The 18998-nt window shown below is 42.7% G+C and overlaps 1 protein-coding gene and 1 long non-coding RNA gene across 2 annotated transcripts; one reads left to right on the top strand and one right to left on the bottom strand.

The window, feature by feature from the left end:
- Positions 1-473: 473 nt before the first annotated feature.
- GCM1 (glial cells missing transcription factor 1) lies at positions 474-18992 on the top strand. The gene is made up of 6 exons (XM_045543757.1): positions 474-559; positions 2760-2970; positions 13933-14185; positions 15221-15333; positions 16354-16482; positions 18168-18992. The coding sequence occupies exons 2-6, from the start codon at positions 2896-2898 to the stop codon at positions 18906-18908; spliced, it is 1311 nt and encodes a 436-aa protein (XP_045399713.1). The 5' UTR covers positions 474-559; positions 2760-2895; the 3' UTR covers positions 18909-18992.
- LOC123632960 lies at positions 16285-17166 on the bottom strand. Its single transcript, XR_006733517.1, has 3 exons — positions 17155-17166; positions 16671-16717; positions 16285-16458 (listed from the first exon to the last, which is right to left on the bottom strand). It is a non-coding gene; the product is annotated as an uncharacterized LOC123632960 (long non-coding RNA).
- Positions 18993-18998: the final 6 nt, after the last annotated feature.

The following is an 18998-nucleotide window of genomic DNA, read 5'->3' as shown; positions in this document are numbered from 1 at the left end:
ATAGCATTTTGTTATTTCTGGTTTAGGAGATGTTGGCTGTCTGCTATATATTCCAGTAAATTCCCTCACCATAGTATCTCTCTCTACCTCTGTCTGTCTGTCTGTCTGTCTTCTCTCTCTTGCACACAGGCAGGGTAGAGAGTGGGAGAAGTAGGATCCTCTGTGAATCTGTCTGCCTTGGGTCCAACCTGTAACGTTAGGAGAAGAAAAACATCTGTCTTCTTCGTGAGATTCTTTCCAATGTTCGTTTTAGTTAAAATGTACTCTTAACATAAAGGGGAGAAAGTTCAGAGGCACACCATAGAATATTCATCACATTGCTGGCATTCTGAGAAGAATCAGGCTGGTTAAGTGACTCCCCAGCCTGCTCTTACCTATCCCCAGCTGAGAGCATCTAGATTTTGATTGGACAGTTGCCAGCGCTCATTAGCATAGTGTACCCTGACCTGGAGTAGGGAACGGCGTCTGCTCCTAAAATGACCAGAGCCTGCTGGGACCTGAACCAGAGATGAGATTTTTATGACACACTGTCGTTTGCATTCACATAAGAAGTCGGAAGGTAAGGAAGCCAGAAATCCTGTGGAGGGGCAAGTGGAAAGGATGTGGCAATGGCCGCCCCGTTCCTACAGGGTTTCATTTGTTCTAGTTCATTTTCCATAGAAATGATGTTAAATGGAGTACACTTTGGCCAAGGTACTCTGAAAAAAGAAGTCTTCACAAATTTAGTTTTTTAATCCTAGAGGAAAACTGTGAGTTTACTTGTTTAAGAGCTGTAAGACAGTCTTTTGTTCTTTCCTATGTTTTGTTCTTAACTTTCAGGGAAATATGAAATTAAAGCTTATTCATTTGGCAAAAGTCGATATCAAGAAAAAAGTCTAAAAAGCAACATAGTTTTTCTGCAGTAAGATTTTTTTTATTCTTCTTTCTCTCCTTAATTTGAAAACAAAAGAATTATGTCTTCATTGCCTAGGCTTATAACAAAGTTTTTGATTTTTGAAAATATGAATCTTGTTTTCCAAGTTTTTTAAAAAATCTATTCCAATTAGTTTGGGTTTTTTTATTATTATTCCTTTTTCACAGTATCCCAAAGGAGCTTATATTCCAATTAGTTTTAATAAAATCTGGGCCACCAGACTTACTGTTGTTACTGTTCAAAGAGGTAAGTACATAAAACTGCTGCTTGATATTTGCATCTTCTATACTTGTTATTTAAGTCCTTTGAATTAAAGTCAGTCTGTGGCATCATTTCTTCAGTAACTCAATAGAATTTTACTTAAAATTCATGGGGATTTAGTCTTGAACATCAGTGTGGAATTGGGGAGCAGGAACTTCATGCCCTTTGAGTCTGCGACCACTAGGTTGTAGCTGAGTATGGGTAAGTGGGACAGGGAGGGAAGAGACTCAGTTTAACTGGTTATTTAATGGTCAAGAACTTCATTTATATGCTCAGGTCGACAGTCTTCAATATACATACACATTCCCTCAGTAAAGCTCAGTGTCCCTCGGTGACAAATATTAGGATTATATGAAGCTAAATAACTAAACAGAGTTCATGGCTCTTGCTATAAAGTTTAGACTATTAATCTAACTTGTAATTTGAGTTTACTGTTGAGTAGCTCTACATAACATCAATGTGTCCCTTATTTTTATAAAAGCACCATCAAATGGAAGTGTGATACGCATGAACATGTTTCACTTCGTATCCTACTAGCAAGCACATAGCATCTGCAAAACGATTCATTTTTTTGCTCAGGGTAGAACATTTTCTTCTTTCTTTTCTTTCTTGCTTTCTTTCTTTCCTTTACAAATCCCCTTTAGCCAATTATAGTTAGAAATTACAGCAGTATTTCTCATGAGGAACGAAATGTAATTTAAACAAACATTTTGAATATCATTTACATAATGCAGTTTAATCAAAGAAGTGAGACAATCTTCTTGAGGGGGTGAGCAGAGGGAGATTGCTGAAGATAAAGTCAGAACATCTTGAAGGGTGCTGTAGGTTAAACAAAGGTCTAGAAATACTATTGCAAAGAAGCAGTTCTCAAACAGGCAATTTTACACCCCCCTGGGGACATTTGCCTGGTGATATTTTTGGTTGTCACAACTGAGGGAGGACTGCTATTAGCACTTAGTGGGTAGGGACCAGGGATGCTGCCAAACCTGCTACACTATGCAAGGTAACCCTCCACAACAAAGAATTATCTGGTCCAAAATGTCAACAGTGCCAAAGTTAATAAACCCTGTTTCAGAGAATTCTGATATAAGGATATTAGTTGATAATATATGACGATATACAGTGCACACAGGATTTATTGAGGAGACAATGTCTCCAGCAATTTGGATTTAAAAACAAATACTACTAGATAAATCCAATGTGATATTCCCCTCTTGTAACTTCAATCATTTGTTAACTAATTCATGAAGGCATTTCCGTGGAAACAACTCCAAGTCAGCTCTCCTGCCCGGACACAGGTTTATGGAGTAAAAGATCCTAATCATTAGTTACAGATGACAACAGTCCCTACCAAGGCCTTCACAACCTGGATCTTGCAATGAGAAAGCAAGCCCCAGAAATGATCACGTGCTTCTAATTCCCGATGGTCAAGCTTGATTTCAACAAGATTGCTAATGGCTTCTAAGTTTTGTTTTTTATTAATATGTTGGTACTTGCAAAAATGTTAATGAACTAAGTTTTTCCGGCAGATAAGCACTGATTTTTATGTTTTTAATGGTCAATATTAATCTCATTTATTTTTTAGCCTCAGGAAACAGTTGCCTGATCTAAACTGCTGACGTGGACTGACCCAACTCTATCAAGAACCTTTGAGAGCAAAATTCTCAAGCACTTCTGAGGGGAATTGAATAGATAAAAACCTTGGGTGGCTTGACCTTATCATGGAACTTGATGACTTTGATTCTGAAGACAAAGACATGTTAAGCTGGGATATTAATGATATGAAACTGCCACAGGTATGTACTTACTATGAGAACCTGGCTGGGCCCAGTGGCTCACGGCTGTAATCCCAGCACTTTGGGAGGCCAAGGCAGGAGGTTTGCTTTAGGCCAGGAGTTCAAGACCAGTCTATGCAATATAGTGAGATTCCATCTCTACAAAAAATAGAAAAATTAGATAGGCATGATGGCACATACCTGTAGACATAGCTACTTGGGAGGCTGAGGCAGGAGGATCACTTGAGCCCACGGGAGTTCAAGGTTATAATGAGCTATGATCACATCACTGCATTCCTGCCTGGGTGACAGAGTGAGACCATCTCTAAAAACAAAACAAAACAAAACCACCTTCAGCATTTGGCTATAAAGAGTTGACTATTAATCTCCTGAAACCTAGAAAGAAATTGGTGAGGGTCCTAGCTAGGTAAACTCCTGCCCTAGAGGTTCAGCTGGACATCTGACTGAGAAATTTTAAGAGGAGAAGCTAAGACCTATAATTTCAGTGGGTCTTCACCTACCAGATTCCCCTAGCTATAGACGGAGGCAAAGGCAGTGCTATTTCCCTTCTCTTTCTAAGTTGGCTTGGCTCACATTTCACTCACTGTAGCTAGCTGGTCTGATAAAATTCACGATAATTTATCTGCCCATCAACTGACTCTTCATTATGCACAAGTCCCCATACAACCTTATTTGCCAGAGTTATGATTTTAACCCAAATTATGTCTAACTGGAATGTCCAAATGATAGTGTGCTTTTGTAGGATATAACATGTTCTTCTAGAACATGCTTTTCTAGTCCCATACCCACACACACTGGGTTGCTTTTCAGATATACAGTGATTTTCATTTAGTTTCATGTTTTCTTTGCCTTCATCTTTGGGAATTGACTTGTTAACTCTTAATGTGATAGAAAACATTAGTTGTTGAAAACTGACTTTTTGTGTGTATCATTCCTGACTTCCATATCTTCCATTCTTGGCACTTAAGATACTTTCACTGGAAATTGTTTGAAAAAGTGACTAGGAAGGCTAAGGCTGGAGACCACCAGTACCAAGTAATGAAAAGGTCAGTCCAGTCTGCCTGATTCTGGGAAACAAGGAATTTTAATTATCCCATGCAGGGGAGAGAGAATGGAGATTCCACTGTCTTGATCTGTAACTATTTCAGATTTTCACTCTAATGAAGACTTTCTTTTGTTTCTCGTCATCCTTCTTCTTAAATTTCCCCTACATCCTCTCTTGGTAGGTCTTGGGAAAACTGGAGGACAAAAAATGTGCCCTGCTTCCCATTCATTTAAGGATGTTTCAGGAAACCACAGCTGGATCATGCAAATAGCCATTTGGGGACTTGTGTTTGTAGTTGCTCTGAAATGGCATCATCATTATTGTAAATGTTTTGATGGAAACTTTAAATTTCAATTACTCTTGGATCAGGGACCTGTATTTCCACCTATTCCTAATTTTATGATTACAGCTCCTGAGTAGAAGCTGGACAGACACAAAATCAAGAGTGTAAGTGAGCAGATAGGTAGAAGACCTTGCAATGCTACATTCTAGAACAGGGGTTTTAATGGAGTCTGAGAACTCCCTGAAATGGTGGGTAACACTGTGTCTTAACATGCATTTTTTCTGGGACAGAGGATCCATATCATTCTCCAGATCCATAAACAAGAAAGGAAAAACCATTACCCTGCAGGGAAACTTGAGGCTCATAAAAGTTCATGTTCCAACATGAGTTTTCAAAAATGAAAGTATTTGCAGCTACCCAGGACATAAAACTGAGAAATGTACAAAAATATACATTCGGTTCTGGAGATGTATCATTTATAGTTCATAGATAGAGAACCAAGATTGTTCGGCAAAATAGCTAAATGCTATTCAATTTGTTAAATATATCAGAGAAATGATTAAAAATGTAAATGTCCCTTAATATTTTCTGAGCAGAGGCTCTATCCTCATTTGGGTTTATGCTGATTCTGGAATCATATCAAGAACCAGTTGAGGTGAAAAACAAAAGGACTAGGAAAGATTTCCAGACACTAGATTTTACATTTTGTGAGCACGTCTGGAGACAGGGGTGTACCTTGAAAAGCACAGGACTTGGAGACAAAATCCCTGGATTTGAATTCTAGTTCTACCTCTTTTTATTTGTAGAGCCTTGGGGAGTCATTTACCTTTTCTGAAACTCCCTTTCCTCTTCTGAAAATGAGGGAGTTGCAGCAAATGATCTCTTATGTACCTATTCTCATAGACCAGGATTCTAGAAATGTCAGCCTCATGCCTGGTGTGTACTGAACAACAAACGATGACCATGGCATTCCTTAACAGGTGGCTCCATTGCTTATGATCTGTGTGACTCTGGACGAATTGATTGTTTTAAGTCTTGGTTATCTCCTCTGTGAAATGAAAACAGTAGTTCCTCACATACCCTGCCTCAGTCTCTAAGCTGTTTAGAGCAGTGTTCCCTGAACGTGTTCTCAGAGTAAAATTTGTGAAGAGAAAGCGCAATACTAGGTTCAACAAAGTTAAACAGATTTCTCCACTGCAGACTTGGAGCCTCTTTCACCATCCTGTGCCTTGGTGGCTCCCACAAGGAGGCTGTGGTAGGTGGTGTTGCCCCAACTCACTTTTGACCACAGAGCTCTTTGTCCCTGGAGCTTCTCAGGTGACTGATACTCCTCAGACCACCTGTTTGGGCATTAAAAAAAAATGTGGTTTAAAATTCAATGGCTTGTTATTATGATAAATTTTCCCAATTTCATTCTCTGTCCTGCCTATAGAAATAGTTCCTGGTTTATTTATTTATTTATTTATTTATTTATTTATTTATTTATTTATTTATTTATTTATTTATTTAGAGACAGTCTCTGTTGCCCAAGCTAGAGTGCCGTGGCGTCAGCCTAGCTCACAGCAACTTCAAACTCCTGGGCTCAAGCAATCCTCTTGCCTCAGCCTCCCAAGTAGCTGGAACTACAGACATGCGCCACCATGCTCGGCTAATTTTTCTGTACATAGTTTTAGCTGTCCATATAATTTCTTTCTATTTTTAGTAGAGACGGGGTCTCGCTCTTGCTCAGGCTGGTCTCGAACTCCTGAGCTCAAACAATCTGCCCTCCTCGGCCTCCCAGAGTGCTAGGATTACAGGCGTGAACCATCGCACCTGGCCTATTTTTTATAATTTTGTATTCTTGCCACAATTATTACTTCTGTAATATGTAAGCAAATTCCTTTTCCGTTCATGCTCTCACGTGCTTCAGGTTTCAAGATGGTTACCCAAGTACCAATTACATCTTCTGGTCCAAGAAACTCTACCTCCCTTTACGTATCTCAGATATACCAAGATTTATGGGTTAATTTTTTTTAATTAATTAATTTACTTTTTAGAGACAGGGTCTTATTCTGTCACTCAGGCTGGAGTGCAGCCTTAAATTCCTGGGCTCATGAAATCCTCCTGTCTCTGCTTCCTGAGTAGCTGGTATTACAGGTGCATGCCACCACGCCTGGCTAATTTTTAAATATTTTTGTAGAGACAGGGTCTTGCTATGTTGCCCAGGCTGGTCATGAACTCCTGGCCTCAAGTAATCCTCCTGTCTTGGCCTCCCAAAGTCCTAGGATTACGGGTGTGAGCCACTGCACCTGGCTTTATGGGTTAGTTTTCGACAACAGTGAGCAGTGATGTCCTCACTGCAACATCAGACATTTTTGAATGGCTGGAATGTACCAGACACTGTAGCAGGCTCAGGGATACCAGGGCCACTGAGCTGTGTTGATGTCCGTGGAAGGGCCCATGATCTTCTGAGCTAGTGGAACAAGATCACTGCCCAGATGGAGAATCAATGCCATGCAGAAAATGCTAGAGGAGGTTGAAAGAGGGGATGTGTAACTCAGCATGACTCTTGCCCGGGGAACAAGGCAGAGCCTCTGGCAAATGGCCTTGACGATCAAGGCCCTCGTGGGGCACCAAGGTCTGGAGGCTCTTAGGTGTCTTCACTTGAGGGAGTTGTGCACGGGCATTCAGCAAGGACATCTGGAGTGCTATTGGCTGGAAAGGTGTTTGGAAACAGGCCATGCTAGGATTTGGTTATTTTACAGGTAGTCGGAAGCCATAAGGCTTGGTGACTTGGAAAGCATCGTGATCAGATTCTAAAGCTTAGAAAGACCCCAATCTTTCCAACTCTACACGCCCTCAGTAAATCTTTCCTCCCCTGTATTAGTTTCATGCACATTTCCTCCTTCTTTTAGTTACATATGTCTTTACAAATCTTCATTTCACTTGTTTCTGGCCACTCCTCTATTTTGATTCCATTTGTCTTTAATACAAGCCCAGGGGAGTCAGCCCAGAACTGTTGGCACTTGACTTATTCAAAACCATCATTGATGAAAGTCTGTTTATTCCAGGCCAATGTAATAACGCCAATTGTACTTTCCCTTCCTAGTCCTCTTAAATTACATTTGCACCTCCCAAATTACTTGGAAAGTTCAAATATTATTGCTTTAGGGTTTGCTGTGTCCAAGCAGCAAATGTCTGGTGCTCATTTAGTCTCACTTTCATGAAAAATGTGGATTACATGGTCCTGCAGAGTGTCACACTCCCATTAATACTGATTGCAATACTTATGAGAAAGCCTTGACTCCCTAAGAAATTTCTTTTTTTCTGGTTGAAAATTGGGGAAAAAATTCATGATTTTTTTTCCCTGCCTAAATAGTACCCCTTTCACTAAGAGAGGAGAGCACCTACTCCATTTCTAACAGCAGCCATGTAAGTGGAAGTACAAGTTATTCCAATAGCACCACAGCTGACAAGCACCCGGAATCATTTTGTTCCTAAGCACTGAGCAGTTTTCAGATTAAACCCACGGCCAAAGCCATGCCAAGCCTTTAACTCACACAATTGCAAATTTAAGCACCTTTTTTTTTTTTTTTTTGCAGAGAAAACATTCTCTAAAATAGAATAGCAGAGTTAACTGCAAAGGGGCCGCAGCTCTGATTTGTTCATTTCCAGACTGTGATTTTAGCAGCAAAATGTCCTTTGTCTCTGCAGAGGATGAGCCGCAAATTGTGAGCAAATGTGAATATTTGAGCTCTTCTTATGAATTAATGTGGCCAAATGTAATCAGAGTGAGCCACTTATAATAATCATGTGTCTTGGTTCTAGGGAACTAACAGGTAAACCAGATTCCAGAATTCTTGTCAATTATTATCTGACTGCATGATCGGGTCACGTTGTTGTTGGTCTGACGAGGATGCCCATGACTTTGCCCTCTTTGTCCAGCGTTTTCCTTGGGCTCAATGTCACTTGAACTTCCCCAGGACAGCTCTGCCTGTCTGGGTTCCTATGATCATCGGGGTCTTCACTATGGGGCTGAGATTCTTCTGCCGCTCTGTGCTTCTGGTGTGATGGGAACGGGGGCATTATCACGTGTGTGGTAGCAGAGACTCCTACTGCGTGCTCCCCTGCAGGTCCCTTGCTTAACCGGGTGCAGTGAGAAAGGGAGGGCAAAAAGGGAGAGAGGTAGGGCAAAAAGGGAGAGAGGTAGGTGACAGAGTTTGAAAGCTGGGGTCGCTTGGCCTAGCTTGGTGTTTTTGGAACAAATAAGGAACTTTGTCCTGAGTTTTAATCCCTTGACTAAGGTAGGAAATAGCAGGATTAGCCTGTGGAATAATTCTTGAGAGAACACAAAAACATTTGGTTGAATTGAATTTCTCTCTTTGACAACACTTAGAGTTTGATTTCCTCTTGGCCCGAAAGAGATAAGTTCCTGAAAAGTTGTGTGTAAATCAAAGTGCTAAAGTTGTATTTTTTTTCTTTTTTCCATAAGTAACATCTAATTTTTTTTACTTCTTTCTGATTTGCTTAAAGGTGTATCTGTTGGGTATCCCAGCTCTATTTGGAAACATTTATTTATTTATAAGGAATTCATAAGATATTTATATAATTAAAGAAAACCTAGAAGATAATGGCTTTATGTGAAAGCAGACTATATTCCAAATGAAAATCAATTTCATAAAACAGTAACATGATAATGTAGACATTTTTGATACCTTATTTCATATTTTTATTTTAATTTATTAATTGTATATAATACTATATACTTAATCCTTTAGGTACCCTATTAAAACTTTAAATAGTTAAATTATGATGCAGTGAGGATGAAGGGTGCTCTAGGATTACATAGAATTACAAAGATTTTAGTGAGTTAGAGGGTTAAATCTTGGAGTAAGAAATTACACACAGAAGCCATAGAAATATCAAACCCCCAATGATGTTTCCATGGATTATAAAATATAAATTAGTTAGATTTACATGTTAGAAACCTTAGGAATATTCCCTTTCAATTATAAACTTCTTAGCCAAGAGGAAAAACAAAGAGTTACTCATGAAAAGTTAGAAATTAAACAAAGGCTCTAAAAAGTAGAAAATATTTTGTAGGGATCCATTTTTTTTTTTTTTTTTTTGGTGGAGACAGAGTCTCACTCTGTTGCCTGGGCTAGAGTGCCGCGGCATCAGCCTGGCTCACAGCAACCTCAAACTCTTGGGCTCAAGCAATCCTCCTGCCTCAGCCTCCCAAGTAGCTGGGACTACAGGCATGCGTCACCATGCCTGGCTAATTTTTTCTATAGTTTTAGTTGTCCAGCTAATTTCTTTCTATTTTTAGTAGAGACAGGGTCTCGCTCTCGCTCTTGCTCAGGCTGGTCTTGAACTCCTGACCTCAAGCTATCATCCCACCTTGGCCTCCCAGAGTGCTAGGGTTACAGGCATGAGCCACTGTGCCCCGCCTGTAGGAATTCATTAAACAAGATGAAGAAATGATTATTCTTTCTTTTTAAATCTTACCTCACTGAGGCCTTAAATTTAAAAGGCTCAGAAATCACTATCATCGGTTTCACACTTGGGTTCCTTTGCATTATTAGGATCTGGGTTTTGTCTTAATTTCAATGTAAAAAGACATCAAAGACCCCACTTAACCATCCAGGTGAAAAGCCTGGGCATGAAACAATAACCCAATGAATAGCTTGATGTGAATACATTTACCTCTAGTAATTTTCTCAGTCCATACACTGTCAAAATTATTACTGCATTATTAACAGAACTAGAAAACTAGGGTACCAATGAAAGGACTAGCCAGGAAAAAAAAAAAAGCTTAGACAATTAGCCAGGCATGGTGATGCACAACTCTAGTCCCAGCTACGTGGGAGGCTGAGGCAGGTAGATCCCAGGAGTTGGAGGCTGTAGCGTGCTGTGATCTGGACTATGAATAGCCACTGCACTCCAACCTGGGTGTCAGAGTGAGACCCTGTCTCTGGAAAAAAAAAAAAAAAGAGCTTAGAAGATGATGGAGATCATTTCTTCCTCTATAGGCAGAGAGTGTTTGCTTTACTTGGAACATCTGAGATGCTCTCACAAATACATTCCTGTCCTCCTGGTTCATGGAATTTCTGGCACTGACCAGCCTGAAGGGGCCATTCACCAATTTTTTTTTTTTTGAGAGAGACTTGCTCTTTTGCCCTGGCTAGAGTGCCATGGCATCAGCCTAGCTCACAGCAACCTTAAACTCCCGGGCTTAAGCAGTCCTCCTGCCTCAGCCTCCCAAGTTGCTGGGACTACAGGCATGCACCACCGTGCCCAGCTAATCTTTTCTATATATCTTTAGTTGTCCAGCTAATTTCTTTCTATTTTTAGTAGAGACGGGGTCTCGCTCTTGCTCAGGCTGGTCTCGAACTCCTGCCCTCTAGCGATCCTCCCGCCTCGGCCTCCCAGAGTGCTAGGATTACAGGCGTGAGCCACCGCGCCCGGCCCCATTCACCTTTGAAGCATGAAAATCCCAGCTTTTCTCTAAGTTCTCCTTGCCCTTTGTCGCTACTGTCCTGACAACTGTGTTTTGCATTAGAATAATTCCAATTCACCAGCAGTTTTTTATAGTTCAAATTATTAGAGGAAAGTACACATTTTAATGCATTTTTATTATTTCAAAATATAACATGCTTTATTATGCTTTCTATGGCATTTTTATGACAGGGAACAAGAAAGCATGGTTTGGGGCTTTTGGTCAGAAGAAAGAAGAAAGTTGGGCTTGGTGGTGTGTGCCTGTAATTACAGCTATTCAGATCTCTTGAGCCTAGGAGCTTGAGGCTAGTCTGGGCAACATAGAGAGACCCTGTCTCTATTCAAAAAAAAAAAAAAGGAAGTGAAGAAAAGGTGGGTGGAGAAAGCAGGAGGGGTGAAGGCATTGAATCTTTTCCAGCCTAGAATGACCAAGGGATTGGGGAAGAGAGGGAAAGACTTGGGAACAGCAACGGTCCAAGCAGCATCTTGGCCTGGCGGTGCCTCCTTCTGGGAAACTCTACTGCAGCTGCCTGGTGGACCAGAGGGGACTTGTCCAGATGCCACCCTCCTGTGACTTACACCCATCCGCCTTCCCATGTCGCAGTAGTTACAGTGCAGCACTCAAAGGGTCAGTCATTGTCATTGGTCTGAGAAGGAAGGTCATGGGACAACAGGTGCACCAATTAAGCTTTTGTTTTATAGAGGCTTGGACTCTTGGTTTGCATTCAGCTTGGCAAGGTTTAAAGCATAAAGTGACCTGAAAGCCAGTGGCTCTTATAACCACGTTGGCTGGTTGTGTGTGGCTCCAGATCTAGTAGGGCAACAGCTAGGACTGAGGTGGAGCCAGGCACTGTTTCAAGTGCTTTGTGTATGTTAGATGAGTCAATCCTCAAAACATCCCTACGAGCTACTTCTGTTACCTCCATTTTACAGAGCAGGAAATGGAGGCATGGAGAGGAGAGGAACTTCCTTAGAACTCACACGCAGGCAATATGCCTCCAGAGTCCATGCTCATGGCCAGGAGTCTCAAACTTTTTGTGAAGAGCCAGACAGTAAATATTTTAGGCTTTGTGGGACATATAGTCTCTCTGCCACAACTACTCAACTATGCTGTGATAGTGTAAAAGCATCCATAGACAACACTTAAGTGAATGAACATAGCTATGTTTCAATAAAACTTTTTTTTTTTTTGAAACAGAGTCTCTCTCTCTCTGTTGCCCGGGATAGAGTGCCATGGCATCAGCTTGGCTCACAGCAACCTCAAAGTCCTGGGCTCAAGTGATCCTCCTGCCTCAGCCTCCCTAGTAGCTGGGACTACAGGCATGTGCCACCATGCCCAGCTGATTTTTTCTATATATATTTTTAGTTGTCCAGATAATTTCTTTCTATTTTTAGTAGAGACGGGGTCTCGTTCTTGCTCAGGCTGGTCTCAAACTCCTGACCTTGAGCGATCCTCGTGCCTCAGCCTCCCAGAGTGCTAGGATTACAGGTGTGAGCCACCGCACCCGGCCTCAATAAAACTTTATTTACAAAAACAGGCAGTGGGCCAGATTTGGACCACTGACCCTAGTTTGTAGACTGTGGCTCTTAAAAGAGTACTACCTCGCATGTACATAAAACCTCTCATTTATATTTCCTTAGACCATCTCAGTCCCTATGACATTCCATTCAAACAAGTATTATGATGTGGGACTAACAGTTTACAACACATCTGTTCTTCACAGCACTTTGGTGAGGCAGGTTTTATCAATGTGCCCATTTTAGAGGAAAGCAAAATGAGATTTTGGAGACAAAGTCACTTGCCCAGATTCTCATGTTACAAAGTTCTTTGATACATTCTAAACTTGAAGTCGAACTCAATGAATGCCCGTCTATCCGAACATTGATGTTTACTTTTTCCTTCTAAAATTTGTCTCTCTGTTTTCATATTCTATGCTGTGCTTTTTTTTTTTTTTTGGGAAAACAAAGGAGAGGCACCTTGATTTCTCCTTCTGAACCTTCTAGAGTCTTCTACTTTGGCCTTCTAGAATCTTCTAGATGAAAAATGTTCTTATACCTTGTCAGCCACAGGTGATGGACACAGCCTAAGTTTGACTGCTGAGATTGCCTGATGATTCTTGTTCTAAGAACCGGGTAGGATCTGTCAGATGCTGCATCTGTGCACCAATGTGGGGCCTAGAAATATGAACCATGACATCAGTGACTAATAATTAGAGCTCACAGCACACTAGGTGCTGTGCTAGGTGCTTTACATATAGTATCATATTTAGTCTTCACAGAAAGCAAAATAACTTATGCTACAAGAATTGAGTGTCCTGCATTCCTGACCTTTTATTAGTAGTAGTAGTATTATGGTCAAAAACACAATATAAAACTCACCATCTTAACCATTTTTAAGTGTACAGTACAGTCGTGGTAACTATATGCACATTGTTGTGCAACAGATCTCTAGAACTTTTCATCTTGCAGACTGAAACTTTGTCCGTTGAACAACTCTCCTCGTCTTCTGACCTTTTAGGGGAGAATTTAGTCAGAAGTTCACACCTGGAGAATGATGCCAGGCCTGCACAAGAACACAGAAGCTTCTGGTCAAAATCAGCTCTTCTTACTCCTCTGCCATATTTGAAGCACATGAATATGGGGGTAGAGAAAAAGGAAGAAAGTTGCCACGGGAAAGAAGTGGCCCTCAGGACTTCTCTGAACTGGGGCTCCCTGTTCTTCCCGCCGCTTATCTCTGGTGACTTTGCACGAACTCACAGGATTCCCAACAAGGTGACCACAGTGTGGTCCCGGGACACTATCTCACCGTCATACCTCAGTGTTTTCCACAGTCATTGCATAAGAGCCTCGCATTATCGCCCTCAGAGGTGCTCATTCATTACTAAGGGCTGGAGAAAACACCAACCAGGCAGAACTCAGGGGGGCTATATCATTTTGGTCCAGCGACCAAATGCCTGGTAGATACAGCGGTCACTTTGCCGCTGCTGTGCTGTGCTCACAGACCCCACGGTCAGAATTCAGTTCAGACAGGTCTTTGCCACAGGTCTCTTGCCCAGCTCTGAGTGCCAAGGCATCCTTCATGTCCGCTGACTCCACAGCGGTTGCCAGCTGTGTTTTCCAGCTTAAACTCTAACAGTATTCCTTGTGTTTCTGGCAGAACGTGAAAAAGACGGACTTGTTCCAGGAGTGGCCAGATTCCTACGCGAAGCACATCTACAGCTCCGAGGACAAGAGCGCGCAGCGGCACCTGAGCAGCTGGGCCATGCGCAACACGAATAACCACAACTCCCGCATCCTCAAGAAGTCCTGCCTGGGCGTGGTGGTGTGCGGCCACGACTGCTCGGTAGAGGAGGGGCGCAAGATCTACCTGAGACCTGCCATCTGTGACAAAGCTCGGCAGAAGCAGCAGCGTGAGTGGGGCTTGGTGGCACTGACAAGGAAGCTGGCATCTGTCGGATGCCCCTGCCCAGACGGGCCACTACATCCCAGCACATGCCAGGGGCCCCACCCTCACCCTGCAATGTAGTGGAGACCAAGGCTGTTCTGCCATAGAGCATATAGAGGGGAACCAGCCAGATCCCCTGTGTCCCAGGATCTGCCCCACAGATCTGCCATGTTCAGAGCACCCACCATCAAGGCTGGTCCCTTGGGTTAAGGCACCTGACTCAAGGCCCCCGTTGAAAGGAAGGTGTTAGGGAATAACGTTAATGCATCAGTCACTCGTGTTTAGGAGAAATTAGCGTATCAGACTTGCCACCTGACCTCTTGGGAAATAAGTGATCTCAATGCACGAATTCATCTGGAATGGCAGCAGAAAGACTAAAGGGAAGGTTAGACTCGGTTCCATCCATTTAGGTGCATGTCATAATCATATGCTGAGATATTTGTTCATTTTTTTTTATGACATTGACTGGACTGTGAAACAGATACATTCGTTGTTCCCTGGGCTTTGCCTCCTTCAGACCTCAAGTTACTTCATGTTCTTCCTAGTAATTCGTCTTCAAAACCTGCTCTCAGGGAAGGACCTGGTGGCAGTCATTTACACCTTAGTGAAAATTTAGTAGCTGTGTTCTCTCTCCCATGTGGCTTTGCCCCTTGACCTTTAGTTCTAATTGTGAAATGAAAGAATTTTTTCTCTTCTCCATGCAGAATTTCAAATATCAGTAAATAAGTAGGGTGAGGTTTCTGCTCCAAAGAGCTCTGCCCTGACCTGTGAAATACTCCACTGGGCAGGGAACTGCTCACTCTGTCCGTGTGTGAGACTGATCTGGGCCATCACGGCGGTCAGGCCCCCAGGGTTGGAGGTGGCTGGAAGCCCATAAAACTGCCCAGGTTTGTTTTCTGCCATCCTGGAGTCGAGGCTGAAATCGTCAGGGCTGCACAGATTCAGGAGCCAACAGACATGGCTCGGCTGGGAGTGGTCATTTTCCTCTGCTCCTTTGCAGGGAAACGCTGTCCCCACTGCGATGGACCTCTGAAGCTGATTCCCTGCCGAGGCCACGGGGGGTTCCCAGTCACCAACTTCTGGAGGCACGACGGACGCTTTATATTTTTCCAGGTTGGATTTGAGTTATGTGATTCTGTTTCTCTTTAATATGACAAATGTTTACAGAGTTTCCTTACGGAGAAGTTTCATCAGAGGCTAGTGATACACGGGTGAATGAGATACTGCACCCGCCCTGAGAGCCCACACTCTGGGAGAGCAAATGTCGGACCCCGCACTTTGATAGAAGTTTGCCGTGCTAGCTAGGGCCAGGCTGACTCTGCCTCCAGCTCCTCAGGACAGGCAACAGTTAATCCCATCACACTCCTTTGACAGACCCGAGTGTGAATACCAGTTCTGATGTTTAACTAGCTCTGTAAACCTGGACAAGGTACTTCATTCCCCCAAGCCCCAGTTTTCTGTTAAATGTGTAAGAAGAACTAACGGGGCAGTGGTGTAGACCGTGGTGGAGGGACTCTGGCTCAGCCTGCCTGGGTTTGAATCAGTGCGGTCGTAGTAAACCAGCTCTCCAAAAAGAAAACGTCCTAATTTGTAGCATTTGCCAGTTTCTGTGATAGATTCCATTCCCCCCATGGCTGACTCCGACCTACCTGCCCTTTTTAACAATCAGCTCACCAAATTCCTACGTGTTTAACAATTGGTTTTCAGCATGGCCAGCCCCAGGTAGGGGCATCTAGGTCCCTCACTACTAGGAGAGGTCACCCAGGTGTCATAGTCTCTCCACGCCTCAGTTTCCTGTTCTGTAAACTGGGGGTGATAATAATGGTATTGTTTCAAGGGTTGTGCTGAAGATAACATGAGATTAGGCACACAAGGTGTTTATTAGTTCCTGCCCATACCATAGGAAGGATTTGGCAGGTGTTACTCACCACTGTGAGTATGGCTTTGCTGGGTGGGTGACAGGCACCACAGGGACATGCAGGAGGGCTTGGGGGCTTCTTCCAAGGTTCACCCAATCTCACAGTAATAGGCCACTACTGCACCCCAGTGCTATGGCAGGACACAGAGTGAAAACTTACACACCATGATGCACAATCTAGTTAGTTATTATATTGTTTCCTTGTCTCCTTTAAGTCAAAGGGAGAACATGATCATCCAAAACCAGAAACCAAGCTGGAAGCTGAGGCCAGAAGAGCCATGAAGAAAGCTCACACGACGTCTTCCTCCATCTCCCTGCACCTGAAGGGGAACCCAGGGACAAAGGTGACTTTTCGTCTTATATGTTCAAAACACACAGCAGCTTGCCACCCCTGTGGTGGGGTGGTAGGTTTCCCTGGTCTCCTGCTGACAAATGAAAGCCAAAAACCACAGACCATCAGGCTTGTCTACAAACAAGCATCCACCAAAGAAATTACATCTGAGGTTTCACTCTTCATTTCTACCATACTTACAGCATACTCTCAACCACAAATTCCATGTAATTGCAGAATCATCTTCCCTGTTAGAATTAGAAAGAGAAACTTGAATTAGTACTTAAGCTATATTTGGCACTCTGTATTTTGGTTCTAATAGAACCAAAATTAACTGAAATGATTTCCACAAAAATTAGCCTCTTGCTTTTTTTTTCCCTTAAAATTTTCTATACACCCCCAAAACAGATTATTTTCTTAGCACACTCTACCAAGATGAAATAAGCAAGCAGTTTCTGAAAATGATGACCATCCCAAGGTGGCAGTGGTGGGGTGGAGGCTACTTCCTGTAGACAAACTGGGATGCAAAGTCCATTGCTTTATGGGGTAGTGTAGCATAGGTTTTTGGGTTTGTATGCTTAATAGTGGGGGTAATCCCTATACTTTTCCTACTGTTCAAAGCTTCATATTTCTTTTTAGGAGAATAGAGATAGAGCTGGTCCATCCCTGGTGGCTCTAAATGTACCTTACAAAGAAAAATTTGTAGGCTGGGTGTGGTAGCTCACCTCTGTGATCCTAGCCATTTGGGAGGCTGATGCGGGAGGATCGCTTGAGCCCAGGAGTTCAAGCCTGCAGTGAGCTATGATGACACCACTGCACTCTAGCCTGGGCAACAGAGCGAGACCCCGTCTCAAGAAAAAAAATTGTAATTTGAGTCTGTTTTAGGGAAATGTGAGCCCCCAAACCCAAATGGCTGTTTCCTTGTCCTTTCTGCCAGCCATGAGACAAGTCAAAGAGCATTTCTTCCCATCCACCCTATCTGGTTACAGCCCTTTCTCTCCACCCTTGAAAACTATCCTTTTCTTAGCTGATAGTTTTACTTAAATAAGAACATAACTTAATTCTCAACCAGATTCTTTTCCTATGATGAAGTAGAGAACAATATACTTCCTCTGTTTGTAAAACTAACTTACCACTTCATGCACTAGAGGTCCCATTTATGATTGGTTCAACAAAATTCCCGTGAGTCCAAAGGAAAGTCTCTTGAAGAGAAAATGAAAAACAAACCAACAACAATCCTAGTCTCTTAGACTCCAACCAGCACTAAGAAATAGAAAAGTCAGAGAGGGAAATGATGGGAGAGAGACCCCTGAGAGTTGTACTGAGTATCATACAAATCTTTGAAGCAGTAGTTTGATTTTTCTGAAACAACTCCTTATAAGTTTCTTGAAAAGGCAAGTCGCGGACGTCAGATTTGAGTTTGAGTGTGAAACGTCTTAAACATGCTCATGTCTCCACCGAGTGAGGGAGAGTTTGGCTCTAACTGGTCAGTAAGCTGTGAAATGGAAGTGGAGGCAGCTTTTGCCTCTTGTGTTACCTTGTGGTGAGGCTGCTCTGTGTGTCTGTGCTTCAAGCATGTAAGGAATGAGGAAGAGCTGGGGGAACACTTACTTTACTTGTACAGAATAACTCACGGGCGCCTATGGTAGTGTTGATTTGCTTAACTTATTAACGTGAGTATTTCGTTTTACTTTCTAGTCTCTTCCAGGTGAGACACAAAGCCAAGGGAGTTTACCTTTAACCTGGTCTTTCCAGGAAGGCGTCCAATTTCCTGGCAGTTACAGTGGACATTTAATAGCTAACGCTCCCCAGCAGAAGTCCCTAAATGACGGCTTATCCCTCTCCAAGGGTTATGGTTCTGAAGGAACCACGGATCTGGCCGACCAGACCTCTGCCTTGGACCCCGCTAAGCTCTATGAAAAATGCAAATTGCCCAGTAGCAGGACCTACAGCAGTGGAGACCTGCTTCAGCCTTCTACCTCCGGAGTCTACGCAGATTACAACGATCTGCAAACCTGGAATAAAAACGTTACTTTGGGGAAAAATTCTCTTAATGAAAACTGTTATCCCAATTATCCTTTTCCTCTGACTGGCTGGGCTTGCAACTTCTCTCCTTCCCAGAACTCTTCAGAGCCTTTTTTCCAGCAGATTCCATTGGAACCACCTGCAACCAAAACTGGCTGTCACCCATTGTGGCCAAATCCAGGGGGTAATCTTTACGAAGAGAAGGTACATGTGGATTTTAACAGCTACATCCAGCCCCCCACGTACCACTCGCCTCAGGAAGACCCCTTTCTCCTCACCTACAGCTCTCATCCTCACCAGCAATATTCCCTGCCAAGCAAGAGCAGCAAATGGGATTTTGATGAAGATGTGACATACATGGGTGTGGATCACTGCAACAATGAAATGCTTCTAAACCTCTGTCCCTTAAGATGACCCAAATCTTTCACAACTCCTCCCTCAAAAAAAAAAAAGCTGTTTGGAGAAATGACTGGAAGAATTTTCTTAGGAAACAATTTTCTTTCC

Source organism: Lemur catta, chromosome 2 (assembly GCF_020740605.2).
Source record: "Lemur catta isolate mLemCat1 chromosome 2, mLemCat1.pri, whole genome shotgun sequence".
NCBI lineage: Eukaryota > Metazoa > Chordata > Mammalia > Primates > Lemuridae > Lemur > Lemur catta.
This window is presented reverse-complemented; position numbering and strand designations above follow the sequence as displayed.

What these genes read in the sequence shown, in the direction of transcription:
- GCM1 (XM_045543757.1), top strand. Translation starts at nt 2,896, where the DNA reads ATGGAACTTGATGACTTTGATTCTGAAGACAAAGACATGTTAAGCTGG. An exon ending in AGCTCGGCAGAAGCAGCAGC is followed by an intron (nt 14,186 to 15,220) that starts GTGAGTGGGGCT and finishes GCTCCTTTGCAG; the next exon opens with GGAAACGCTGTCCCCACTGC. An exon ending in GACGCTTTATATTTTTCCAG is followed by an intron (nt 15,334 to 16,353) that starts GTTGGATTTGAG and finishes GTCTCCTTTAAG; the next exon opens with TCAAAGGGAGAACATGATCA.